The following is a 27,758-nucleotide window of genomic DNA, read 5'->3' as shown; positions in this document are numbered from 1 at the left end:
CCTTGCCCCCGGGCCTTCTGCCCGAGACCCCGTCCTTGGTCTCTGCCTTGCCCCTGGGCCTTCCGCCCGAGTCCCCCTCCTTGGTCTCTGCCTTTCCCCCGGGCCGTCCGCCCAAGACCCGTCCTCCAGACCCCCTCCACCCACCCTTTCTTGGCCCTAGTTATGTGTCCTCCCTCCGGTCCCCCTCCACCCACCCTGCTGGACTTTTTTTTTTTTTAGGACGTCTGGGATCCGTCCCTTGAGGGGGGGGTTCTGTCACGATTCTCATGTTATGTCACGTTTGTAGTTTTGTCTGTGTTGGTGTTTTTCTTGTCTTTGGGTTTCCTGTCTTATTGTGTAAAGTGTTCACCCCCGTTTCCTGCCTGTCTGCTTTCTGTCTGTTTCCCTCCCTGATTACCCGATTGTGTTCACCTGTTGTCCTTGTGTTTCTCCTCCCCTGCCCAGCTGTGTCTTGTTCTGTGATTACCCTTCTGTGTATTTAGTCTAGTCTTCCCCTGTGCTCCATGTCGGTTCATTGTTTCCCCTCCATGTCATTCCACGGTCTGTGTTCCTTGTGCTGCTCGTTGGTGTTGGATATTTTGGATTCTGCCTTGTTTTGCCACAGCTTTAATTTATTTAATAAAGCTCGCTTTTCGTTATTCTGCATTTGAGTCCTACCTGCTTCACCCATTCGTAACACAGGTAGTCTAAACACTATACGCTACCTGCTCAGCAGCATTAAGTGGGCCTTGTTATCATAGTGATGTTAGCATTACTTCAAAGCACCTCTTTCCTTAATTACAGTTTCACAGAGCTGTTAGTGCGGCTAAAGACTCTTGGGGTTGTTACTGGTGGATTCACAGTCAATTTAAGCATAGTTTTTCTGTTGTGGTTGCATGTCGGGGCAAATGTTCACTTCTTTGTATACTGTTCATTACTGGTATTGTGGTCAAAATGTTATTCTACAAAGTTCCCTGCAACTACATGTGTCAAATGATTGTCCTATGGTAACAAACTAATCAATTTATCCAAAATAAATATAAGACCATTGTCTACTCAAGTAAAGTACGTTGAAATATGTATACTTAATGATAATAAAGAACCAATTGCCCAGAAAATCCTGCCCATCTTGATGTGCAGTGAAATAGCAATGTAACATGTTCTCAAACCTTTACCGAATAACAGGTGGTGCAGAAGCAATGCACAAAACCTCGACCTCAGCAGGTTGTGCAACAAATCACCATGACAAGTGGGTCAGATATTACATGGCAGAGCATATGTCTCATGGTGTAAGGCTACAGTTTGTCCCTGACTGCAGTGTTGCATGTCAGGGCACAGGTCAGATGTTAGGGGCCAATAGCTCCAGATGGTAGCTTTCCACTTTTGGAAGAGAATGGTGTCAAGACCATGACTTCAGGGATAAGATATATTGACATGGGAATGTATTTTGACTTTTGGGTTGAGCAGAGTGAGCTGTCCTGGATACCAAGTCGCACTGAAAGTCAAAGGGGACTGACACCATACATCATTTCGATTTAAAAAAGTTCTGATTTGAACCAAGGGTACTCTCTGATCCTTCATTTGAAACTGACTCGTCTGCTGTTCCAATGGCATCTATCTGGGGCAGCATGCTTGTCATTTTGTAACAAAATGAACACCTCAATGCAAGCTGGCTTTCATAATTGCCTCCTTCTCTTTTCTTCCCTTGTCCCTTTTTTCCAGTCTGTCTGCCAACATCAAAATCCAAATGACCGGAACGTGGTGTACAGTAGGATCGGGTGTCAAGCCGCTGAATCAAGTCGGAGCTGCAGTCTGCCGTGGCTAAGAGTGGCACAGTGTCGCCTTCCTTTTGGTCAGAGATGTTGCCAACATTAACACCATGTGTGACACAACAAAACGGACAAAGTGAAATGGAAATGAAGGACTACTTTGGTCGGTTTTCATCACATTAACATTATGTAACAATCTGCAGCACAGTGAGTGCTTTTTCAAATAAAGCCCAAGCTCTGTTACCAAGTGACTGGAAACTTCACAACTCTTCTTAAAGGATAGGTCTAGTGACACACGTACTTTTCCAACTCTTTCTGACATTACACACCATAAGAACACCAAACACATAAATTAATTGTTAACACTAAGATGTTTTGCCTATGTGTCCAAATTCTGATGTAGTTCATTTTACACCAGGCTCGATTAAGCACAGTGAGGCATTGAGCAAAGCACTGATGTCAGCATGCTGTCATGCTGACATGTTCACCATCTTAAAACATTTTTTACAAATGTTTACCATGTAACATTATTTTCAAAATGTTCACTATAAATACTCATTAGCGCTACAAATACACATCTGAAAGCACTCCCCATTCACACAAATATACTCCTGTTTGAGCAACTTTTCTAAAAGATACAGTGCCTAGCTGTTTAAAAGAATAATTACCATGATTCATTCAAACACAATCCTATTGAGAATGGAAACTAGATATATATCTGGAAGACTGTATAGAAACTATAATGAACGGCAAACAGGAGATCAATGCATCTCCTAACATTTAAACAAAGGCAGTCAGTGTTGTGTTTTCCAAAAATATTTAATATCAAATATTCTCTGTCTTTTAACACATCTGCACCATTTTACCAAAGTCATGGCAATATGTTTCACACACATCCCAAACAAAACACATACAGTAGGAGAAAGAAGTGTTCTTCATATTGTTTGAACACTATTTGAAGTGCTCTTAGCTGCTTATCTTCTCATCACATTTCATTGTGATTCCTTAAGATATTTCTTTAGTTCATTCTGATATGGAAACACAAAATAATTTCAACATATAAAATCTGCGTAACTCCAGAATGTGGAAGACAGTCCTTACGAACACGTGTAGGGGTGTCAAACATGAAATGCCAGCTTTTGCATGTGGATGATCAAGCTTTGTAGGCTATTAAATCGTATCAAGGATACACTGCATGAAATTGTGGATACAGGGAGACTCTGAAATGTTCTTTGACTAAATGTGATCTTTAACTGGAAGGCTCTGCTGCACTTAACACTGCCTCAGGGTATTGTGAACAGGATTCAGTTTTTCTGGATCCGAAACCACCTGCCATCACTGTATGCACACACAGTGCACCAGGGCGAATTGTATGTTCCAAGTGTATTTCAATCCCAAGTCTCAGGCACAATTTTATTTTAATAGAGACATTAAAGTAGATTATTTAACATCAATATTAAACAGGGCTTGCAGTATTTGATATTTGGAATGAAAATCAACTTAGTGTCACCTACTATGGTTTAGGAGCGACGCTTTATGAAAGGCACTTTGTTTTTCTCCATTTAGCAAGTTAAAAAAGTTCTCAAAGTATGTTGTTACAGGGACATGCGGTTCAAAAGGAACTCTGCCAGCATCAGCCTTTACAAGGTGTTGCAAAATGGCAGCATGGAGTTGTGGCAGAACATTTTGTTTATCTTAAGGCAATAAGGTTTGTTAGTGGAAGTATCAAAATAAGAGTAAACTTTGGTCCAAGACCTTTTACAGGAGCACAGTTAGGACTAAAACTATCTTTTGTTATGCAAAGATATTAGTAAAGATATCTATAATAAAAACTGGGACTCTAGAGTTCTGTCAACCTGGCTTTTTCTACAAAATAATCTAATATATCAGTTTCCTCTACCCAGTTTCCTCTACCCAAGCTGAGTATGTAACACTGCATTGCATCGACCCAAATATCCATATCTCACTAGCTGCATAGCAAGACAACATTCAAACATCCAGCACAGCAATAAAGTCCTTTTACAAATGCACACAAAAATATATACTTTATAAACTGTGTCCTGATCTGTTAATAACATTTCAGCTCTCTCTGTTTCAGAGAAGAAACTGTATACGATACTCACACAGATACCAAATTACATTTTAAAACGTAATGTTAGAAAAATAAGGATCTCTTGAACAATGCCAGACATTGTTTGAAGGAGGTTCACCAGTACAGTTCAGTGGTAAAACCTCACATTAGGTGCTTTGTGTCGTTTTTACAAACTACTTTGCCTTCTTTTTCAGAATGGCAGAGTATCCATAAAGATTTTCTCCACTATTGGTGGAGGGGGAACCAGGTCCTCGAGTTTCAGGTAGAAGATGCGCTGCAGGCCCTGTGTGCACAGAGTCCTCAGCTCGGGGAGTTTGCCCAGAAGACGAGAAAGATAGTTGGGCTGTGTCCGGCTCGGTTCTGATCCGTTTCCATTCACGTGCTCTCTTAGACAAGTGATGAGATGACTCTGAAAGTCTTCCACCTTCCTGGGCTCTTTGAGGCCATGGCGATCTAAACGAAAAACATGTTCTCATGAGAAACATAGTGCTAATGAGGGGGGGAAAAGCAAATGCAGTGAGATTCACTTGAATGCAAAGCAAACACAAGCTCTCACCAGTGATGATAACTAACGCTGCAAGGCAGGCAAACAAGGAGACGTCCAAGTTCATTCGGTGAAGGCTCTGGGAGAAATCCATTATGGAGTTAATCCAATCACCAAAAGTGGAAACGCATTGCAGTCGGTGTAGGACCAAACCGTTGCAGAAGATCAGCTTGTTCTTCTCAGGATTAGACCTGCATGGGTTCAAACCAATTGTACAATTAGTCATAATAGCAAGGTGCACATTAGTCTGGATAAATAAGAGTTAAAGAGGGTATATTCTTAAATGTTATATAAGCTGACCTGTATGCAAGTCGCAGAATGAAGAGCTCAACAAAAGCTGATTCAAGGAGCAGCTCCTGGTCCTCTGTGCAGAAATCTTTGAAACCTGGGATGGTTTCGGCCCAGTTTCTTATTACATCCAAAGAGCCAGTCAGCAGGTCATAAAACTGCTGAATATCAGCAGCATCCTCCTTTTCTTTCAGGTTGTCCACAGTCTCCTGGTACTGAGAAGAGGAGAGAGAAGGTTAATGATATTCACTGTCATTGCTTTTATTCTACATCCTGTGTTGAGGTCATTGTTAGTGATCTTTTTGATTGAAATTAACTCTGAACACACCGACAGTCTTGAGATTTACCTTGGAGTAGTCAAGCTTTCCAATGGTTGGGTTTGAGTCTAAATGAGATCTGACAAGAGAGGCTAAGATGTTGACGCTGGGGGTTGTGGATGAAGTCTCGGACACAGTCTTGGGTTTCGAAGGCAGACGACCTCGACGGCCTTTGAGGCTGTCGGTGCGAACAACTGAGGAAGAGACAGAAAAGAGGAAGCACAAGAACATGAATCTCCAATTTCCACATTTGAACACTGCAATTTAAAAAACAACTGCTGTATCAATTTCTGTTTCTCTTTTTTCTGCAGCTGGCACTAAAAGTTTCGGGTTTCATATGTGTGTCCTTTTTAGACTGTCATTACAAACCCTAGTTTCTCATCATCATACATTTGTCACTGAAAGCGTGTGTCTGACATTGTATTACCTTCTTTGACCATTCCAACTGTGAGACATTTCTGGAAACGGCAGAACTGGCAGCGGTTTCTTCTTCTCTTGTCCACAGGACAGTCTTTATTGGCAAGGCACACATACTTTGCGTTTTTCTGTACAGTTCGCTGTCAAATAGGAAAATAAATAACATTACTATGGGTTCCAAATGGCGCACACATTTAACAATGTAAATGAAAGAAATGCATACTATCTTTGTATAGGCGACCAATACTGAAGGATAAAACCCAAATCAATATTTGGGAGTTAAAAAAATGCTATAATTTAACACAAAAACTTAATAAAAATAAGGAAAGACTTTTGGATTAGGATCCTTCAAATGTGACTTGTTACTATATGACATTGCATTACATTGTAAAGTTAAACAGATAAACTCAATGCTCTGTAATGAAAGAACATTGATTACTGTCACTATTTTTTAATTCTACACATATCTTTAATACAATTTGTCGATACGTATTAGCAAATAAAAGCTGATGCCAATATATAATAAGCTAATCAGCCAATATGTTGTCCCAGCCTCCTCCTCAGCTATTTACCTTGAAGAAACCTTTGCAGCCCTCACAGGTGCGGACTCCATAGTGCTGACAGGATGCGTTGTCCCCACAAACTGCACAGCGGCCCTCACTGGATCCTGGGTTGTGGCATTTAGGAGACATCATGGACCCTTCAACTATCCTGGGACTTTCCATGCATCCATGGTCCAGGGACATTGGGGGACAATGAAGTGGAGACATGTGCTGCTGAGGAGGCAGGAAGAAAGGGTCGTCGTGGCCCGGCAGGGCATCCTGATGATGCCCCAGGGGAGAGTGCTGCTCTGGAGCGGGGCTGAAGGTAAAAAAGGAGAGATGCTGGGCCATGGCGGTCTTATCAGCCACAGAGGACGGGGGGGCTGAGGGGTAGGGGCTGAAAGGGGAATCCCAGATGGGTGCAGACTGGGCCTGAAAGCCAGATGTGGGAGGGGAAGCTGCAGTATAAACTGGGCTGCCATAGTAGTCAGAGCCACATGACGACAGCGTTTCATCAAGGCAGCTCATTGCAAAGGAACCTGGGTAACAGCCATACACCTGGAGATCATCCAGCTTGAAGGCCTGGCTCTGCATCTGAGGGCAGGAGCTCTCCGCTGAGTGGCTGAAGGAAACTGTAGAGGCCGGAGGAGAGTTGGTAATCCTGCAGGAATAAGCATCAAACTCCCCCACATAGCTATTTCCCACCAAGGTGTTGATGCTGGGCAAAGAAGATGTAGACAGCTGGTCCTTTTGGCCACTGATGTCCATCACCAGTTTGGCACTGAGGTCAGGATTCAAGAACTCAGAGCTGAAGTAAGTGTCATGGGGCAGGGAAGCATACTGGGCTTGTACACAGTGCATCTCTAGGACAGAACAAGCAACAATTAGATTAACATAAAAATGTATAGTATGCTGCATGTGTCAATACATCTAAGAAAATGTCATAATATTGCACAAATATCTTTCCATAAATGCATTGTAAATGTTTGTCACACAATCATATTGCAAAGTGTGAGTTGTTATGCTTATAGAATAAAATCATTGGGAATAACTAGGGCTGAGTGTTCTGTCTAAACATACAGTAATGTATATACAATGAAGTTAAATAATCTCATTAAATTATAAATTTATAATATTAATCAGCCTTGTTTAATCCTCTCTCTGTGACCTTACAGTAGCCATCATGAACAACTTGACGGTACACAATCTCAATTCTGCAACATGCCATTTTTCTGTCAGCAGGACCTATCACTCCTCTTGAGAAAATGTAGAGTGAGATCCAGTGGTGTAATGAGATATTGAAAGATGTTATTTGACTGGCTGTTAATGCTCTGAAAACCTCCTTCAGTGGAGGGCAACCCTCTTTCACAGGGACTATACCAGGGAGTGCTGCAGATTGTATTTCAGGGTGGGCTGAGTGCCAGCTATAATGGGAATGGTGGCAAATCCTGTGCCTGTGTGTGCGTGTGTGTGTGTGTGTGTGTGTGTGTGTGTGTGTGTGTGTGTGTGCGCGTGCGTGCGTGCGTGCGTGCGTGTGTGTGTGTGTGTGTGTGTGTGTGTGTGTGTGTGTGTGTGTGTGTGTGTGTGTGTGTGTGTGTGTGTGTGTGTGTGTGTGTGTGTGTGTGTGTGTGTGTGTGTGTGTGTGTGTGTGTGTGTGTGTGTGTGTGTGTGTGTGTGTGTGGTTGGGAGAGTGGGCGTGTGTCAACAAGTGCAAGACAAAGTGAAGCAGACCAAATCCTTTTTTGAAAGGTTTTCAAACTTATACCTGATTGTTGAATTATTTCCACAAACTTTAAATAAGCTTGACCCATGGGAAGATCATTGGGCCAATGTTTGTTTTGTATATCTTCTCTCGTATAGCAACAGTAATAAAAGCACATTCAACATGTGAACTCATCTTAAGTAATACAAACTAGGCACAGTACAGTTGCAGCTGTGCTATTCTTACCATCAGGAGTTACTAATGACAAAATATTTTGAATTTTAACAACTATTTACCATATAAAAAGAATTGCCATTTCTACTTCAGAGTTGCATAGCGTAATGTTAATTTTAGAGGTTGTAGTTTGTTCTGCTGGTGTAGTGTTATTACTAATATATTAATTTGTACCGCCTCTCTAGAAGAGCCTAACAAAGCTCAATTATAACCATGAAGAAAGGATAAATGCCGTAAGTTGTAAACATTAGTTTTAGCTACAGTAGGTGTACCTAACACACTTGCAAAAGAGTGCATAGCTCTGACTGCTGTCAGAAAAGTGAGGCTGAGACATTTTAAAACATTAGTTTCCATTAAACTAATTGAGTATAAAGGTGTATTATGTTACACTGTTGTATCAGCAGTCTAGTTAACATTCTCCTATGAGCTTGTATTCATTTGGAAGTAGTTCTAAAGTCAAACATCAGCATGCAAGTGGTTCCCTGAATAATCAAATATCAATACATGTAAACAAACTCTTTCACTCACCTGTTTCATGTAAATATCCGGATTTTGAAGTTTATCATTTATTCCAAACGAGTAAAACTGATGAATGTCACCTCTGCCAGCTGCTGTCAGAACGCACACTCATTCAAACACACTCTCACACACATACTGGTTCAGACCAATGCAGGAGGATCCATACTCTCTTGTTTTATTTTTGACTGCGTCGACATAAGGGCGTGTCCATGACCATACATGGTGAACAGGGCAGCGGAACGTTCCGGGTGGCGAGCCAATCAGCGTCGGGATTTACACAGACGTTATTCCATGTGACGCACGCACGGGATTCCATTGACGCAAGAGACGGGGGAGCGTCTGTTCTAAATATAAACCGACAACGACAGCAGAGCTCACGTGGGGCTATTACTGGATGAAAAATGCTAAAAATAGCCGTAGTTTCAAAGTGCATACGTTTTTTCACTGGAAATGTAGATGTTATACACGTTTATAAAAGAGAGGTGTGTTGTAACATGACAGAACAGGAAACACCTAGGAGGTATTTTCTCATAAAATAGGATTTGTGTGTTCAATGAATGGCTAGAAACTCCCTACACTCTGCCAATCCTCAACTGAGGAACCACGAGTCCCTTTTTTCACCATCTTTATTGTCAACACTATGGTCTTAAATATATATTTATAATTGTGAAATATTACAGTTTTTATTTCAAAGGACATTCTGAAATAAAGACTGATGAATTTAGGTGCAATTTACTGCAATTAAATCTATGTTTTCTGTTTCTGTTCATATTGTTGGCTACATTTTTCCATAATGATATTATTTGTTTGATATTGAACACTTAATAATCCGTAATAATCTATTTTATAATTTTACATTTAAATGTGCTATTAGTCCATTTTTCATCACTAATAGTTTAGATTATAATTAGATCCCCATTAGTTGTGCCATAAAGCACAGTCTTCCTAGCTTCCACATTTTTAAAGAAACATAAAAATGTACAGTCCAATAAAATTAACATATTTGACCAAAAAAAAAGTTAATAAAGTAAACACAACATTTTGACAAAAATAATACACTGATATTATCCAGCTTCGGCAATTAACAATTAATAGGCCTAACGCTGGAAATATTTGATACAAATATCCCTTTTTAAGTGGTTGTGAATAAATACTTCATTATGTTGCATACATTTCACGATAGACAGTTATCACAAGAAAAATACCCCTCTTTACAGGAGTCTCTCCCATCGAGACCGACTGCATTTCTTTCAACTTTCAAACTGACCCACAGAGAATGCCAATTACACTTTGAATTCAAAAGATGAGACATCTTAAACCATTTTACAACGTAAAGGAATCAACGGTCAATCTGCACCATTGATGTCACGGCCACAGCTGCAAATGTCCATTTGTCAATATCCATTTAAGCATCACTTAATACCCCTAATTTAGTAGTTTCTCCACGACAACTGCCAGGAACACCAACACTCGAACCCTCAGGGGATCTTTGGGCGTGATCTAGTTCAATAGTAGTAGTATGAAGAAAGTGATAGGGGTCATTAAGGTGAGAAGCACATGATAGTATTCATCAGAGGAAATAACCTGCAGTTGGAGGAAACCGCTTGTTAGTGGAGTTTATATTTAGGGGTTTGAGGCCTGATTGCGTGGTTCACAGTATGAATATAAAATGTCAGTCTAGACGGGACATTGCAAGGATTAAGGCTCTCAAAACTAATGCAGCTCTTCAGTGACTTCAGGTCAAACACATCAGTTCTTAATGAGCTGATCATCTGTGAGTTCTTGTGTTTTATTATTAAATGTTTGTTTTCTTTGTTTAATCAGTTTTGATCAAATAAATAAACGATAAACAGTACTCCTGTTTCTGTATTCCTTGAAACTAAATGATGTCTCAAACAAACACACACCATACACTGAACCTCGTGTTTTCTGTTGGCACTTCTCTCCACCACTTCTGGATTATTCCTCCTGCTTTTCCTCCTACATTGATGCAAATCATGCCGTATGCTACCATGCTTGGGCTTTAGGGGGATTTAAGCAACTTAGTTTCGGGATTTTTGAAAAGTAGGCTGCATGCAGAGGAGTTGTGCATACACTTAATACATCAAATTAAAACACAAGTCTGATCGTTTGGAATATAAGCAATATTATTTAACATACTTTATAACGAATACACATGGAAGTACATATGATACTAGATGTTTTTATTATTTTCCATTTAGTAGCACATTTTTAAGATAACATTTGGGCAAACTGATAATTTTCCCTAAAAGAGTTTAAGAATTAGATGAAAATGGAGGGTTTGTATTCGCATAATAAATACTGAAGCATCTTTTTGTGTCTCATTTAATTGTTACCAAATCTTTTATAGCTCAATATTCACCTGCAACATACAGAAAGATCTTCGCAAGTGTTAAACGGTGAGAGGATGTACACTGTATTACAAACACACTTGTAGGTGTGTGACGGATTGTAATTAATTAAGAGGACAATGTTATGCTAATGCTATATAAGCATCCTACTGACACAGAGTATGCAATATTGTCAAGTCACAGGCAAAGGATGACCACACAATTGAACATTAAGACAATCATGTTACATGTATACAAGCACACTGAAAATCCAACACAAGACTGAATATCCATAGATACTAGGTTGGTAATATCTCGTTTCATTAGGTCTCAGAAAGTTTCTGTGTATTTTTGTGACAATCTTAATGCAGAGAAATACATTTTTGGCAAAGTTACAGGACAACAACATGTATGAAACTAACATTACTATCCAGGGTACATTGATGTATAAAAAACAATTGAATGCTATCTTTTTAAACCAAATGTGGAACATCTTAGAAGAGATGTATCAAACTCCCTCTGGCCTTTGACAGTTATAAATGTCGAGCAAATCTTTATAAAAGTCCTTTTACATTCAATCGATTCTGAAATCAGTTTTTTCGACTATCTAAGAAACAGTAAACACTTCTTTTAGTCAGAAGGACATGAGAATAGACAGGTAGTACAGGGTTGTTGAATAAAGTGAAGCAGGTTGCACCAGCTGCATTAGGAGGAACAGGTGAACCAGCAATACACTATAAATACTAGTAAATACAAAATGCTATCACAACATTTGATAAACAATGATATTTCTTATCTATACACTCAAGATACACAACATGCCATGTTCTTCTTTTTACAAACACACAAAAAAGGATTGCATTACATTTGGCACACAATCACAGTGGACTGACTTTGATTTGGTCAGTGTTCTCTCTGGCAAGCTGTCTGCACTTATAATTATGTATAATTATATCATGGATTACGTGCAAAAGACACAATACACAATAATACTTAATAGTAGAAACAGAAAGCAAATATCTTTTAACACCCCATTCTGCGTTATTCACAATAATAAAGTTGCTCTGTTGTGACCCTCAGCAGACTGGAGTACGAAGTGTTGGTTCATTTGAGGTGAAAGAAGCCGCTTGGTTTTGTTGGTACAGCCATCAGCATGTTAGCTTGGTTCTTGTGAGTTATGTGGATCTATAATAAAAAATAAATAAATATTGGTGAATCTTGAAATTCCTTTAAAATAATGAATATCACATCAGCTAATAATAATAATAATAATAATGATTTTTTTTAATGTCTCAATAACTGTAATACACATTGGATAAAATCGACTTCTAAATTCAAATAATATTAAGTAGCCTTCAAACTCGTTCTCCTTGATAGCCCTAATCAGGGTTAAAGGAATGGTATGCTCATGACACTCATTTTTAAATAATTATCATCCGATAAAACAGACCAGTCTCTGCCAGTCTTTCTTTTTTTATTTTAATCCGATGACATTATCAGTGATTTTAAACTGATTATATACCGAAATAACATCAACACTGTGGGCGCCGCCATTCTCCGGACGTGACGTAAACCATGCGTTTGGTTTTCGAGGACACGTTGATCTCCATGTTATTTACTGTAGTTTCTCTCTTCAAATATGCCTCACTGTATCGCGAAATATAGGTAAGCGTAAGAAGTACATTCAGAGGCAGTGGCTAGCGAAATGTGGCCGGCCCGAACCGAAAGATTCACAGGCTCATGTATGCAGCGAACATTTCAAATTTCCGGACGACTACTCTGAGAGTATGATAAAACATAACATGGGATTTATGGAACAACCATTACTTAATGGAGATGCAGTACCATCGGTCTTTCTGGTGTCATCACCGACCAGGACACCAGTTCGGCCAGTTGAGAAATCGACCTCTCCAAGTGTGAAGCGACGGAGGAGCAGAAGTAGTGCTCGGAGTAAGAATAAGGTATGTTATAGCGCATTTCCATTGCAGCGGCTAGTCCCGTTTTAACGTCCTTTAGCGTCCAGGCCAGGACAGTTTTTGGTGGCCTTTCCATATAGCGTAGTACCGACTAGTGTGTATTTTCCCCCAGTTTTTTCCGGCCCCATAAAATCGTGATTCTATGGCCAGGGACAACGAAGCTGAGTATGCTAAACTAGAGAGGGAATCGCTAGCAAGGGTGGTACTACATGCATACATATAGTATCTTATATCATCTTCCTATTATACACACATGCATTTCCAAACATTTGGACGACCTATGTTGCAAATGTATTATCTTTTCAATTTACACACGGCATCTATTGCACGTCTGTCCGTCCTGGGAGAGGGATCCCTCCTCTGTTGCTCTCCCTGAGGTTTCTCCCATGTTCCCTTTAAACTGGGGGTTTTCTTCGGAAGTTTTTCCTTGTACGATGTGAGGGTCTACGGACAGAGGGTGTCGTATTGTCATACTGATAAAACATCAAAACTTCTTCCTCTGCTGACGAGTCCGAACTCAAATATTCAGCCATGTTTCCGTGTGTTGACAAAATGAACGCATGGATGACGTCACGACCATCACGTGACTACTGAAAATGGCAAAAATGGCGGCGGCCAGACGGAATATAAAGGTTTTGATAAAAAAGAGCTATAAAATCATTATTTACCGGGGAATATCGCTGATTTCTTCAGGGTATGGTTTAAACATAATGTTTCACTAAATACTGAAGTTTTGATTAATTATCTAATGAGTGGACCATTCCTTTAATCTCAGTTTATTTTATCTATGCCGTACGAGCCATGTGTCTCGGCCACAGGTATGAAAATAACTCTTCAAATAATAACAACTTTGTTGTTCATTACGATGCTCTAACCACTGGGTTTAATTACTAGTCTGATATGTAACATCTCTTGGCACTGAATTGGATTGGTTAATATCACTTACAGTACACGGAGGCTGCATCCACGGCTCCCCATCAATCTGCATGGGCAGGGCTTTGATTGTCCTGCACACAGGGAAGATAGAGAAAGTCAGATTTAAATATACTTTACCCGAACCATATGTCAAGTGTTTCTCTGTTTACATTGGATGGCATAGAGAGGGATTACAAATCAGAACATCAGACAGTAAAATGGAATCAAAAACAGCAGCCACATACATTCTTGTAGTTCTTGTTTCATATTGTCATGTATTCTTGTTATTATTGTCAGCCCCCTGTAGGTAAAAGTGAACAACCTGATGGTGATTTGGGAAGTCTGTGCCAGTCTGTGCCCGGCGCTCTTCATTTTAGTGTAGATCTGTCCCATCTCTATGGCTCCTTCCAGCCCCACCACCTCCATACGCCTATCACTGATATCTGCAGCACACAGAGAAACACACAGATCAAGTTCAAATTGTTTGTAAAAGATTGAATCAGCATCATAAAACCAGGTTCATGCCATAACGTCAAGATAATATTTAGAAACAATAAATGTGGTGATTTAAGATAGTACAGACCTTGAGAGACTGTTTTAAGAAGTTCAGGGTCAGTGATAACCTCGCTGTGCTCTGCCTCTGGAGCACCGTCACACTTCTTGGACTCGCCCCAGAGGTTGGAGCCTCCGTGCATGCTGGGTATGTTGAGGACAGCTATGCCCTCCAGGGACATACTGCTCAGATCCAGAGACCTCCCACAGCACTGGGGGAGGCAAAACAAGATTAGCTCTTATGTGAAGTACAAATACTCCTTTAAAATAAAAATTGCTACATGACTTATAGACATCTCACCTGAATCATAAGACACTCCTTCAGCTTCTTGCAAGTGGCAGAGATGGTTTCAGAAGTGGCAAATTCCAAATACCAAAGTTTGTTCTTCATTCTTATACAAAAAGAGAGCTTCACGTTAGACATTTTTCAAAAGTCTAAAATGAACAAAGAATAGATTTCCCCTTCTCAAGATTTGGTTCACAAAAGATAATGGACTAGTGATTTTATAGTGTAAACGCACGCATAATGTATTGCGTTGGATTTTTGTTCTCCAATTATCATATGGGGTGGTGAGTGCCATTAAAACTTGGCCAAAGCAATTAAAAGAGCAAAGGGAGAGATGTCAGCCAATAACTTGGGGAAGGAGGAAGAACATATTTGTCTATTCTATTTTAAAAACCTTATTTTTTGTTTTTATTTAAATGTATTTTATTCTTAGTTTAAATTATTTATTTTCACAACACAACCATCATTCGATAGCAAAATGAATAAGGTTGAGTGAAACCACTTATAAGTTTGCTTCGGTTGCCACCAACTCTCTGAAGACGCTAACATTTTCTCTACATCTTTGTTATTTTGATATTCTGTACCCCAATGATGCTGATTTGCATGTATAGAAATGGGACATTTTACCAGAAAATGTATGCAAATTACTAATTAAAAGGCAAAAAGGAGAGGATACTGGAGATGTTATTTAATCAGCAGCCCTAAGGGGAAGATTTAAACTTTATTGATGTTTTTAGAACTACACCACTTATTTTTGCCTTATATGTTTAAATGACGCAAAAGCTGTGCAATCCTTTTGTTTAATACTCTCTCTCTCTACAATTCCGAACCCTCACCTGCTGTTGAATCTCCGCGGGTGTTTCTCTCTCATGGAGTGGAAACGATGCGCAATAGAGGCATCCTGTCAAACACACATTTCAATTAATTTTCATTAAGAAATGTAAATGTTTAATGTCATTATTCCTTTCATGCTTTGGCAGTGACTCACCACTCCAATAGAAAAGTAGTTGTTAATGATCTCGTAGGGCACAGGGTCTCCTGCGTCCTGGGGGTCTTCTGGTATCACCTGGATGCTCCAGCGGTCCATGGGAACCTGCTCGCTAGCTTCAACCTCCTTTAGGATCTCTCTCAAGTTTGACCCATCGTAGCCTTTCACAAGATACAGAAGAAGCAGAAAGGGTAAGACACGGAGCTCCAACGCTAGTAGTCACAACACCTCAGTGATGTTTAGAGGTACAGTAATGTGCTGGGGGCTTCACCTCCTCCCCAGCGCAGACAGCGGGCGAGGTCGTTCCCGGTGCCCAGAGGCAAGACAGCCACCGGATGACGCACCTGCAGGTCTGCTTTGTCTGAAATCACAGGAACATTTATTATATTTAGAGATGGTTTCCTTTATTACCTCTCTAAACCCAAAAAGGACCCTAAGTACCTATAGCATCCAGGAGCCAGCCGACGGTGCCGTCTCCTCCACACACCAGGATCCTGTACTGATCCAGACTGCGGAAGAAGTGAAGTCTGAAGAAACAGAGAAAACATGACATTAAGCTCATTGTCTAGAATGCTTTATTACAAAACCTTAAATGCATTAAAATCTGTTTTTACCACTTTCTAATTATAAATAATATCGCCTGTAAATATTCACAATTACAGTAATTATTACAAATGATTAAGCATTTTATAAAGAGTTAAAAGGACTTAAAACTGTGATATAATTTAATTGTCACATGTTTCATTCATACTTGTAATACATCATTAGCAAGCACTGTTATAGCAGAAAGTTTAATACAGCGTATTTCTGGTATATTCATTTAATGTTACATGGTATTCCATATGATGAGTTAGAGAGACAATGGTCGTTCTGAATTATCAATAGATGTATTCATTTTAAGTGAGCTGACATCGAGGTTGGAGGAAGTTCAGAAAAGGCCTTAGGTTATAAAAACAGTTAACCTTTGTTAGTTGACCACTCCTAAAGGACGTCATGAGATAAGTAAACTTTCTATATCTGGAACATACAAGTATAGCATTCAGAGGCAGAACATGTGATATTGTGTGTTAGCTAATGTAAGGAAATGTGTGTGCATCCTGTGTAGAATCCTATATATGTTTCTGTAAAGTTCTACTACTTAAAAGCATTGCTGTAGGACTACTTGAGAGCAGAGGTAATGTTTTCCTCGTTAATAATTAATTGTTGTACAACGAAATAATAATTGATCAACTATACCTGTTAAGATTATTGTGTTATGTTACGTGTTGTATGTCTTGTTTTGGGTGTTTTCTTCCTTGTATATTGTCTGGTCCTTCTACCTGTGTTTTTCCCCTGTCGTTAGTATCCCTGGTGTGTCTAATTGTCTGATTGTGTTCACCTGTCGCCCTTGTGATTCTCCTCCCCTGCCCGGCTGTTTCTCGTCTTGTGATTACCCCTCCCTGTATTTAGTCTTGTCCCTTCCTGTGTTCAGTGTTGGTTTCGTCTTTTGTTTGTGAATGAGTTCACCGGTGAGTGTTCTGTGTTGTCCAAGTTATTATTTTATCCTTGAAATAAAGGCAATATCAGTGTAATCTGCATTTGGGTCCTGCTTGCTTCACCCACCGTAACAGTACCTGTGTTTGTGTTTTATTGATCCCTCTCTGTTTCATTCTTTCCTGTTGTGAGTGCTAAATTGCCACAACAGCACTGTTATCCTATGATTATAATGTGATTTTAAGTTATTCTCCGTGGGAGTTGAAGTGAATTAAGTGAAGTAAACAATCATTTTAGAACGTTTTGTGTTCTTAATAATATGACCATTGACCATTTATGAATATAATGGTTATAATTCCATATAAAATAATATATTTTATTACAAAAAAGGGACTTATATTTAAAAATAACTCTTGTGAAAAAGGCCAATATTCAGTTTATTATTAGGAAGTATTTGGTAGTCATTAACGGCTTTTATAATGAATTATTGTTATCTAGCATTATTGCACTTACACAATTATTATGCATTACATGTATGTTTGTGAAACATTGAAGACATGGTCGTACATATGTACAGTAATGGTGGTGAAAGTGTACAGTACCCTGGTGCAGGACCCCCGTTGGAGAGGTTGTACACCTGACGCGGGTTCAGCAGGTACTGAAACTTCCTGAGCACTCTGTGGAACAAACAGAAGGAAGCACACAAATGAAAAGGATATTCCTATTCCAAAGATGAAATGAGAATTAGTAGAACACTTTGGCACTAGGAGTAAAGAACATGTCACCATCATATGGAGATTTTAATCTGCTTACCGTTCCCCCTGCATTCCTCCACTCTTTGGGTTCACAAACACCAGCAGAGGGTGCCTGTCTGAAACCGGAACGATCTGAAGAAGAAAACATGACAGATTCAGATCCAATAGATAATGTAAATCACCTGAAAAACACATACATATTGTAAGGATTGAATGTGTGAACACATGCTTTGAGTGAGGCTGCTGTGGTGCAGCATCATGCAAACTTCTGCTGTCTGAAAAATGTTGAGTTTTTAAAGAAAATAGCTTTGGTTTATACATGACCGCCATTCACCATGGCTTCTTTCTGTCCTCTCCTGGAGAAATTGGCAACCAATGATTGGCCTTTTGTTGCCTTCAGCGACAACCCCTTGTGAACATATAATGAGGGACAGGAAATATCAAAGCACGCATCCCAAAGTTCATATTTATTTTTTATATGTGTTGCTTTAATATTGTCAAAAATATTGCTGAGGATGATTTTATTCTTATTTTATGTCACATTTATTTACTTAATCGAACAGACTACAAAGGCATTGGCCCAGTCTTTTTTAACACGACAAATCACTGAAAGTAGAGAATCTCCCTAAAGCAATGATATGCAGATGGTGGTTTGAGCAGGCAATTTGAAATAAACCTCACAGAGAAAACATGGGTGTACAGTGGGATAAGGAATAAAATGTCTTAAGAAGATTTGATGATGCAGACCTGCAGGATGTGGCCGTCAGGGGTGACATTCAACAGGCTGCTGTCCTCCTCCTGAAAAATACAATTAAATTAAAATATTCTAACAACTACACCACAAACAATTCACTGACAATATTTCTAATTTTGGTAAAGCACATTCCTTGTGTTGCTAATTTTACCTTTGAGATGGGGAATATGGCCCACGGAGGCAGTATATGATCTCTTAGTGGCCCACAATCACAGGACGATAAGCCGGAGAAAATACACTCATCGTGACGCTTAAAAAGAGACAACATTTAGCGAGCATATATTAAAAGAAAATGTATCTTCTCTAGTTATTTCAGTGTTTCCAAACATGAGCACACTCCTCACCAATTCCTGACACCACACACAACGCCTCCCGGCCAGAGTTTTGATCTTCTTGTGGCAGACCTGACACTTGTTGGAGTTACAGTCCGCTCTGATCCAGTCGTGAGCCGCGATCTGAGACACAGAGGAGAGCAAAACAGAGTGTTCAGGAAAATATGTATATCATTCCTTTCTAAGATTCATTTAAACCGTTTGATCAATAGCAAGATTAAAACTCATTCTTTGTTGTCTGTTTCAAATGACCCAGAAGTTGACAGGGGAGGGGAGTATGATAGTTTCTCTTTTGTTAACTGGGCTTATAACTTCAAACTGTACATTTTATATTTATATTTAATTGAATATGCCATTCTTGCACACTAAATGTAAATGATATCCCACTTTTATATTGTGTTAGCTGTCACAGTTTACAGATTTGTATCTTCAAGGTCAACTTTTATATTTTCATTCTTTTAGTTTGTTTTTTTCTTCTATTTTGAGATGTTTATATTGTATAATTGCTCATTTTCTACTCTGTTTTAATTCTAATTGTGTGCAATACTTTGTTTTACATGCTGCTGCATTTCGCAATTTGGGATTAATAAAGTATATCTTAAATAATCATTTAAGATGCAGCTCACACAAGAACGTAAGTACTTTAGTGACTATTTCTACTTACTATAACTAAATAAGTTATATATTACCCCTGTTTATTTTTTATGATCAAGAGATATATATATCTTATAAGATATTGTTAACCCTGCAATGTGCAGTGGTTTTTCTAATTCCTGAAATAAATCGAATCAATCACTGACGTTCACACATTCTTCTACCCATAATGTCAAGGCAAGTCTTTACATGATGTTAAACTTTCGCCCCAGGACCAACTGGATGTTCATTAGAGTGGTGCCAAACCCCAGCCCAGCCCTGAATGATTTCAGGGAAATTATGTTATCGTTGACTTTAAGATAATTAGCGCAGAGCACACCCTCTTTATAGCACCTGTGGAAGTTATGCACATTGTTAGACATCATATTTTTGAAAAACTAATGACAGGCAGACGTGCATCAACAGATCTAAAACCCCTTAAGCACACTGGCAAATCAAACCTCCGGAAGCAGCAGACGAAACCTGGCCAGTAAACTGATGATATGTACAGATTTTCCACTGTGCTTGAATGAATATACATCAGAAAATAAAAGAAACACATATTGTGCCAAATCAGGACATTGAGCAGACATGCAGAACATGCAACTAATAGTTAGTTGCAGCCAAGGTGGGTATAGGTAAGTTTGAGAAACCGGCTCGAGATACACTTTTTGTTATATTCCATGGAATGCTCTTAAAATCCCGATAGCAATGAATATCCTAAGTGCTTTGACAAAAAAATCCATTCAAAAAATGTCATCTGTGGAACCCGTAGTACTGTAAAAAGCACGACCAATCATTTTAGCCGGCCCGGCTAAAGTAACTGGATGGCCTACCTGCCTGTCAGCCTTCCATATGTGCTTTTGTTTTTGCTCCCATTTTTCATGAGATGAACTCAAAGATCTAAAACATTTTCTGTATACACAAAATAACCATTTATCTCAAATATTGTTCACAAATCTGAAAAAATCTGTGATAGTGAGCACTTTTCCTTTGCCGAGATAATCCATCCCACCTCACAGGTGCGGCATATCAAGATGCTGATTAGACAGCATGATTATTGCACAGGTGTGCCTTAGGCTGGCCACAATAAAAGGCCACTCTGAAATGTTCAGTTTTATCACACAGCACAATGCCACAGATGTCGCAAGTTTTGAGGGAGCGTGCAATTGGCATGCTGACAGTGTATCTCGTGCCCTCATTGGTCATGTGCGTGTTCGTGTGTGTTGGAGGAGGGGCTCTGTAAGGAAGTGGCAGATTTTTTCCGGCTGTGTACTTTCAAATTCTAGCGCACTCGAACTGGTTTCTCCAAAATTACCTACCCCACCTTTAAGTGATATGTTTCTCAGCCTGATTTAAATTGATGTTGAAAAAAGCATTGAAAGAAAGTTTAATGTATCTTTGTTGTTGTTATGTTGATAAATGGAAAAGAACAAATATCAAAAAAACTAAATGTATCTTGCTGATTTAAAAAACGACAACAAATCCAATGTAAGGACATGTTCATAAAGTGTTTGTGTGTGTCCTTACACCAATCTCGTTTTTTGATTTCACAAAGGTACGAGAACAGGGTTCAGGATTCTTGTTGGCACATCGACTGTGGACAGTGTACTTGCAACCTGAGGGGCAAGAAGAAGGAAGGTTAGGAATTATTATTCTATAGCAAATGGCACAATGTGTGACTACTCCTCATCACTTGTGCAGTGTGTGCGGTGCGTGGCGGCCCCCTAGTGGCGGCGCTGAGCTCTTACAGGTGCAGCAGAGTCCCTGCTTCCCGAGGCCGAGCAGCATGTTCTGACACACGCTGCAGTAGGTCGGCTTGTTGAAGTGCTTCATCCTCCAAATGTGCTGTCCATCCCTCTCTGTCATCTGCAGGGGAGAGGGAGAAAGAAATACTAAATTAGAAAGAACAAGAACCCCAGAAAACCACACTGCAATAAGAGCAAAGGCGAGCAATTTAAGTGGGTTAAACCCGAGCAACACTGACAAAACAGGGGGTGTTGAGGGGACATGAGAGTGTTTTATGTGTCAAATGCTTGTTCACTTACCTTCAGTCCGAGCAGGACAAGTAAAGGCACATTGTTCATGCCTCCTTTCACCCATTCCTCCAGAGTGACATACCCACTGTCGTCCACATCGAACGCTGTCATCATTTCTTTGAGCACCTGTACACAGACAAAAAAAAAGCATGTTATTTACTATCAAACTGCTGCACAGTTAGCTTCATTTCACATATCTTAGCTGCTGTTATTAAGGTCTATTTGTAATGTAACACTTATTATAACCCTCCTACTAAAGATTCTTAATTATTATACCCTCATGTTGATTTTTTTCAGATAACATATTTATTATTTAAAGCTTTAAATGAAAAAGACATCAACATGAGACTCATACTGGTCTGAGTTCAGTCGCATCCCATCCCAGGTAATCAGCAGCTCTCATCATCTGGGTGATTATACGATCCACTTCCTGATGGAGAAAAAAAGCATATTTTGTATTCACAGTAGACATGTTCTTCTTTTTCAATGTGCAAGATATCGTTACCTCTGACAAGTATGCTGTGTGCTCTACATTTTACTTTAAAGAGGGTCATGTGTTACTATACTGTAGGTCTAAGACCAACACAACAAAAATGTAAATTAGACTTATTTTTTTGCAGAACTAAATGCAACAATAAATGAACACATGTCAACTGTTCTAGGTGAATAGTGTGTGTTAGTCATTGTGAGTAACTTACAGAGCTGTCCAGGAGTTGGTTGCAGTCTTTATCGTAAAGTTTGTAAGTAACTACAAACAAAACAAAGGCAGTCAGTGCTTCAGCCATATTTATCCTCCTCCTCAAAATGTTCAAATCAATGAAAATGTACATTAAATCCAGTTGCAATATAATAAACTTATTGTTAAATGATCAAATCAAGATGATACCCACATTCAAGTTTTTCACGTGGCTGTCCTTCCTCCAGCACCGAGAAGTAACAGGACACGTCACTAAGAGAGACCCTGCCTTAAGACAAAGAAATATAGAAATACAGACACCTTTAATATATTACTGAGGTCTGAAACTGCAAGTCTTGTTTTGTTTCCTTCCGGAATAAGATGTTAGACTGCAGCAATAAAACTATAAGAGCAAGTATTTAGTCAAACGTTGGTTATTTTGGAATAGGTGCAGTAATCTCCAAAGATTTTCTACGCCCACAGCTTCATTCCTATGAAGCAGCTCAACAAGATAAAAACAAACAAACAAACAGGTGGGCGTCGGACAGCGTCCTACAGGAAATACTCTTTCTTTCTTCCTTCAGTGTTAGTATTATTAGATCTCAGTGCTGCGTTTGACACTGTTGCCCACAACATATTACTCGACCGACTGGAAAACTGGGTGGGACTTTCGGAAACAGTTCTAAATTGGTTTGAATCCTACTTAAAGGACAGAAAAAACTTTGTTTCTATAGGTAAATACACATCTGAGTTGACAAATATGACATGTGGGGTACCTCAAGGCTCCATCTTGGGGCCTCTTCTCTTTAACATCTACATGCTACCACTGGCTCAGATAATGAAGAACAACAAAATAAGTTACCATAGCTATGCGGATGACACACACATTTACGTAACAATTTCACCAGGAGACTATGCTCCAATTCAAACACTGAGTAAGTGCATTGAACAAATCAATGACTGGATGTGTCAGAACTTTCTCCAATTAAACAAAGATAAAACTGAGGTAATGGTTTTTGGAGCCAAGGCAGAACGTATAAAAGTTAGCGCTGAGCTTTATTCTGCAATGTTCAAAACAACAGATAAAGCCAGAAATCTAGGTGTAGTCATGGACTCTGACCTGAGTTTCAACAGTCACATTAAAACAGTTACTAAATCAGCTTACTATCACCTAAAGAACATATCTAGGATTAAAAGACTAATGTCACAGCAGGATTTGGAAAAACTTCTCCATGCTTTTATCTTCAGTAGACTGGACTACTGTAATGGTGTCTTCACAGGTCTCACTAAAAAATCTATTAGAAAGCTGCAGCTGATTCAGAACGCCGCTGCTCGAGTCCTCACTAACACTAAGAAAGTGGATCACATCACTCCTGTTCTGAAGTCTTTACACTGGCTTCCTGTGTGTCAAAGAATAGATTTCAAAATACTGCTGCTGGTTTATAAAGCACTGAATGGTTTAGGCCCAAAATACACTTCTGACCTCCTGCTAAATTATGAACCATCCAGATCTCTCAGGTCTTCAGGGACTGATCAGCTTTCTGTCCCCAGAGTCAGAACTAAACATGGAGAAGCAGCGTTCAGTTATTATGCTCCAAATATCTGGAACAAACTCCCAGAAACCTGCAGGTCCTCTGCAACTCTGACTACTTTTAAATCCAGACTAAAGACTTTTCTTTTTGCCGCTGCTTTTAATTGAACTATTCACATCTTAAACGGCACTGTAACTTTTATCCATGTATTTTTTCTTTTAATGTTTATTTTATTATCTTTTCTTTTTAATGACTGATTTTAAATGCCATTTTCTTAATGTCTTTCATTTTTTGTAAAGCACTTTGAATTGCCTTGTGTTGAAAAGTGCTATATAGATAAACTTGCCTTGCCTTGCCTGCCTTCCTTTGATTGTTTACAGTATGTTATTTGGAACATTACCAGCCACACTCAGGGCTGATGACTGTAGAGCTTTAACTCTTAACACCTGCTCTATGCTGTTATGTAAAAGGATATAGGGCTTTTAACATGATTTACCTCCTTTAGGCAGAGAGCACTTATTGGACCCATCCTGATCCACGTGTCTAAAATAATGAAAAAGGCGCTGACAGAAATCTGCAGGGAAGTCGTCCACTTCTAGGTAGGTCTTGAGAAAGAGAGAGAAACCCACTGCATCCATGCACTGTGAAGAGAAGTCAAAACAAATAATGTGTCAGTGTAACATTTATATTAATTGCAATGCTTCATTTTACTGTAGGCCTATATAATCCCCTAATAATTTCCTAGAACATTTTTAATCTGCAACTCATTACAAGACCATGGAGACCAAGTGTAAATGAATTTACCTAAAATAACATTTATTCCATGTAACGAATAGGAAGTGCTCAAAAATGGAGGGCCTCAAAATGTGATATGTAGGTAGTTAAGCAAAAAAATCTACGTATATATAAAATAAAATATCATTGTCCTGAAAATTATTATCCTGGTTTTAAAAGAAGATTTTCTTTTGTAAAAATCCCTGTTTTCTTTATTATAAAAACACCTAAATGTAACCTTTTTTTCAGGAAATGTAGTGCAAAATGTATTTTAAATTTTTTTTTTTGTACCCTGTAAAATAAAGACTTAATACGTGTATCATTGATCTTTGCATGACTCACCTCTCCGAAGCTGTGCTGAGCCAGCCGACCCCCGGCGTGAAACTCCTTGATCACATCCTTCACCCTCAAACTGCTGTCTGCAAAGAGAACAACAGAAAGTGAGTGAATAAACAAAAGAATAAAGATCACACAAAATTCAATTTAATTACACATTTATAATATGAATGTTAAAACAAGGATACATTTGCAAGAGCATCATTATTTGTAGAGAAGGACGTACATTTTATTTTTCTAAGGTCCAGTGTAATTATCCCTTCATAAATTATCGAACAGTGCAAATACCCTCTGCCCCCCCAACGTAACACTAAAAGCCCATTTCAATTATCTAAAAGCCTCTGAGGGTATAGAGAATATTTTTAGCCCCGCTCAACTTGTAGTTTCCTGCTGACTGCTTCTCTCTATCCACTAATAGTAGTTTGAAGTCTGGCGCATGCACTTACAGTTACGAGTTGTTGTTTGTGTATTTGAGTTATTGCTGAATGATCCTCAAAGGATCCCTAAGAAGCAATTTAATGATTAGGAACTTCCCCAGTCATGTATTCAATGATGTTTAGTGACTACTGCTGCTCTCCCTTTTTTGAATATCGATTGATCTCCCAAAGGAGACATTCTCAAGTTTGAAGGAAGCTTAAAACTCATTAAAGTCTCTGATCCATCAAGTCTAAATGTAGAATGTTTATTCATCACACAGGCTCAGGTGTTTCAGCATTTTCTTCTTCTGTGCCGGAGGTATAAGCTAAAACATAAGATTACAAGAAGGTTGTGATTTAAGTGTGTAAGTGTGTATGTTTCCTCATCAAGTATAGTTCATGTCTTAATGTCTTTCTTTTTTTATACAACTAAATAAGTCACTGACCATTGTGTGGTCACTTCCAAACACTCAATGCTAGAAGAAGTATTCAGATCTTTTCAATTATGCTCGTAAAAACAGCAGCCAGGCAGTTTAATTTGTACAAAAACGTGATATTATATAAACTCTTAATAAAGTGAGAAGAGAACAATTCATAAGCGCTATTGTCTTTTTCAAAAATCCAATGAATTTACTTTATTTTTAATGTATTGTCCTGATGCCTACATTTCAACTGAAATTACAATATATTAAAGTATTTTAAAATAATTTGTAATCATGCTTTTTCATCAAACACATATGTAAACTCACCTCTAAATCATAGATCTCACATCTGAATACATGTCCTTCAAATATGTCTTCTTATTGTATTACTTTCTGTTTTACTCTGTAAACCCAATAGTTACAGAAATGAGTGAGGAGGTGAAACTGACCTTCCATGTAATGCTGCAGCTGGATAAAATCCACAGGAGTCAGAGATCCTTCTGCATCACCAGAGGAGGCCATGTACTTGGCTGAGCAAAAAGAAAATAAGAGGCCGTGGGAGGACACCAACACAAAGCTTTGAACACAACAGAGGCCTCCACAACCAAAGGGGTAAACTGTTTCATTTCAAAGGTAGGTCCTCCACTGTTTTGGCAGTGAGTGACGCATATAAACTGGTTTGCATGCATTCCTTGGATTCCAAACAACATATTCAAACACTCGCCTCTTCAAAAACACTGATTAACCAGAGTCTGGTTTCAGATATCTAGACAGTATATTTGATAGCTGAGGAATCTTTATCAACCAGTGCAGTGACAACGAGACCTATCATTCCACATTCAAAGAGTTCAGTCATGCACAGATTAGTTGACACCTTTAGAAATATGTAAATAAATCAGAGGAATTCCAAGGAATGCATGCAAAATAGAAGATTTGACAAGATAAGGATCGGCCCACATGAAGTTACAACGGTAATAACATGCAGGATCAGCACCTGATTGTCAGCACCCAATGAAACAAAACTGCCGCCAACAGAATAGGATATTTAATTGAACAGCAGCTTGTCGAGGCATTGGTTGTGCTGGTAAATGTGTCCAACAATATTCTCTGCATATGTCTCCTATCTCACAAAAAACACTTTGTAATATCATTCTAGCTTAACCAGTAACCTACTGTTAGAGTAAATCAAATACATCTCAACCTTTTAAAAGGGGCATCCATCAAATAGGATTACAATGTGAAGCTATCTGCCTGAGTAACAGCCACTGCTTTTAACTTTGCTCTATTAAGTGCTGCACAGGCGTTCAGACATCCACACAGGAAGAGGGCTAGGCTGAGGGCGAGGCACGTTTATTTACACCAAGTCAATTGAAGGCTCCTTACCTTCCTCTCTCGTCAGACTTCAAATAAAAATATGTCCCAAACTCGGAGCTTCACGTCACGGAACTTTGATGTTTTTGTTGACGACAGTTTGTGCTAGTGAGTAAATGTCTCTGGTGGTATTAGCGGATATAGGAGATTAAGGAATAGGGCAGAGGAGGAGTTTAAATACAGACATAATTACTGTTAGTGCCACCGCCCTGCGCGCGTTAGCAAACACAAGCGAAATAACCATACACAAGCACGCGCACTTTGATTTATTTGACCCTGCCAACATGTCAAATCAATCTGTGAGCTGTTTTTTGCAACCTGATCTCACCAGAATGCGTGACTCCACCACGACTCCTTAACACCACAATGCGTGGTGGAGTCACGAACTTTGTTACATTTGCGTGTCGGCACCACGCAAACAACCCCAATGTAAAGTGAATGAGGCTCCTTTGTCGTGGTGCACACACGCATTTCTACAACGTGCATTGTGTGTAATGCAACTGTTATTTTTATTAAATTAGTTAGTTTTTAAGGAAGGCCAGAGCTTCAGCTGTGTCAAATAGATTGTTCCCTTCAGTTAACGTTATTTAAAAGATAATGATCATGTCCCCTGTATTGTATTACGAGCGTCCATTCCCATTGGATAACGGAGAATTTTACACCCGGAAGTAAGTAGCCTATTCTCCTTACTGTCGATTGGTTTTACAGTGATATCTGCACTACTCATCGACTAAAAAACACCAAATTGTCCTTGTTAATTACACAACATTGACT

At 39.1% G+C, this 27,758-nt stretch overlaps 2 protein-coding genes and 1 long non-coding RNA gene across 4 annotated transcripts in view; 1 reads left to right on the top strand and 2 right to left on the bottom strand.

Annotated features, from left to right (window-relative positions):
• Window positions 1-1,999, top strand: part of LOC117446104 (uncharacterized) — a 7,452-nt gene extending 5,453 nt beyond the window's left edge. Inside the window, exon 2 of the long non-coding RNA XR_004552112.1 lies at window positions 1,702-1,999. This is a non-coding gene — a long non-coding RNA (uncharacterized lncRNA). The remainder of the gene's footprint in view (window positions 1-1,701) is intronic.
• Window positions 2,000-2,587: 588 nt separating this feature from the next.
• Window positions 2,588-8,530, bottom strand: LOC117446099 (probable nuclear hormone receptor HR38). The gene is made up of 7 exons (XM_034082100.2): window positions 8,413-8,530; window positions 5,979-6,811; window positions 5,417-5,546; window positions 5,020-5,183; window positions 4,685-4,887; window positions 4,397-4,575; window positions 2,588-4,293 (listed from the first exon to the last, which is right to left on the bottom strand). Exons 2-7 carry the CDS (start codon window positions 6,807-6,809, stop codon window positions 4,031-4,033), a joined length of 1,770 nt encoding a protein of 589 aa, XP_033937991.1. The 5' UTR covers window positions 6,810-6,811; window positions 8,413-8,530; the 3' UTR covers window positions 2,588-4,030.
• Window positions 8,531-10,639: 2,109 nt separating this feature from the next.
• Window positions 10,640-27,113, bottom strand: dgkab (diacylglycerol kinase, alpha b). 2 transcript variants are annotated; one of them, XM_034083464.1, is made up of 25 exons: window positions 26,997-27,113; window positions 26,063-26,143; window positions 24,782-24,858; window positions 24,162-24,306; window positions 22,348-22,422; window positions 22,156-22,205; window positions 21,813-21,887; window positions 21,467-21,583; window positions 21,170-21,287; window positions 20,949-21,037; window positions 18,798-18,908; window positions 18,605-18,703; window positions 18,447-18,497; window positions 18,034-18,108; window positions 17,758-17,831; window positions 17,547-17,621; window positions 15,913-15,998; window positions 15,743-15,832; window positions 15,472-15,632; window positions 15,320-15,384; window positions 14,499-14,589; window positions 14,229-14,409; window positions 13,968-14,088; window positions 13,677-13,737; window positions 10,640-11,939 (listed from the first exon to the last, which is right to left on the bottom strand). In XM_034083464.1, exons 2-25 carry the CDS (start codon window positions 26,133-26,135, stop codon window positions 11,859-11,861), a joined length of 2,241 nt encoding a protein of 746 aa, XP_033939355.1. In that variant the 5' UTR covers window positions 26,136-26,143; window positions 26,997-27,113; the 3' UTR covers window positions 10,640-11,858. The 2 variants fall into 2 exon arrangements, with proteins under 2 accessions (XP_033939355.1, XP_033939356.1); XM_034083465.1 differs by lacking the exon at window positions 18,034-18,108.
• Window positions 27,114-27,758: the final 645 nt, after the last annotated feature.

This window comes from Pseudochaenichthys georgianus, chromosome 5, assembly GCF_902827115.2.
Source record: "Pseudochaenichthys georgianus chromosome 5, fPseGeo1.2, whole genome shotgun sequence".
Classification (NCBI taxonomy): Eukaryota; Metazoa; Chordata; class Actinopteri; order Perciformes; family Channichthyidae; genus Pseudochaenichthys; species Pseudochaenichthys georgianus.
The sequence above is the reverse complement of the archived record's forward strand: the minus strand, read 5'-3'. Positions and strand labels throughout refer to the sequence as shown.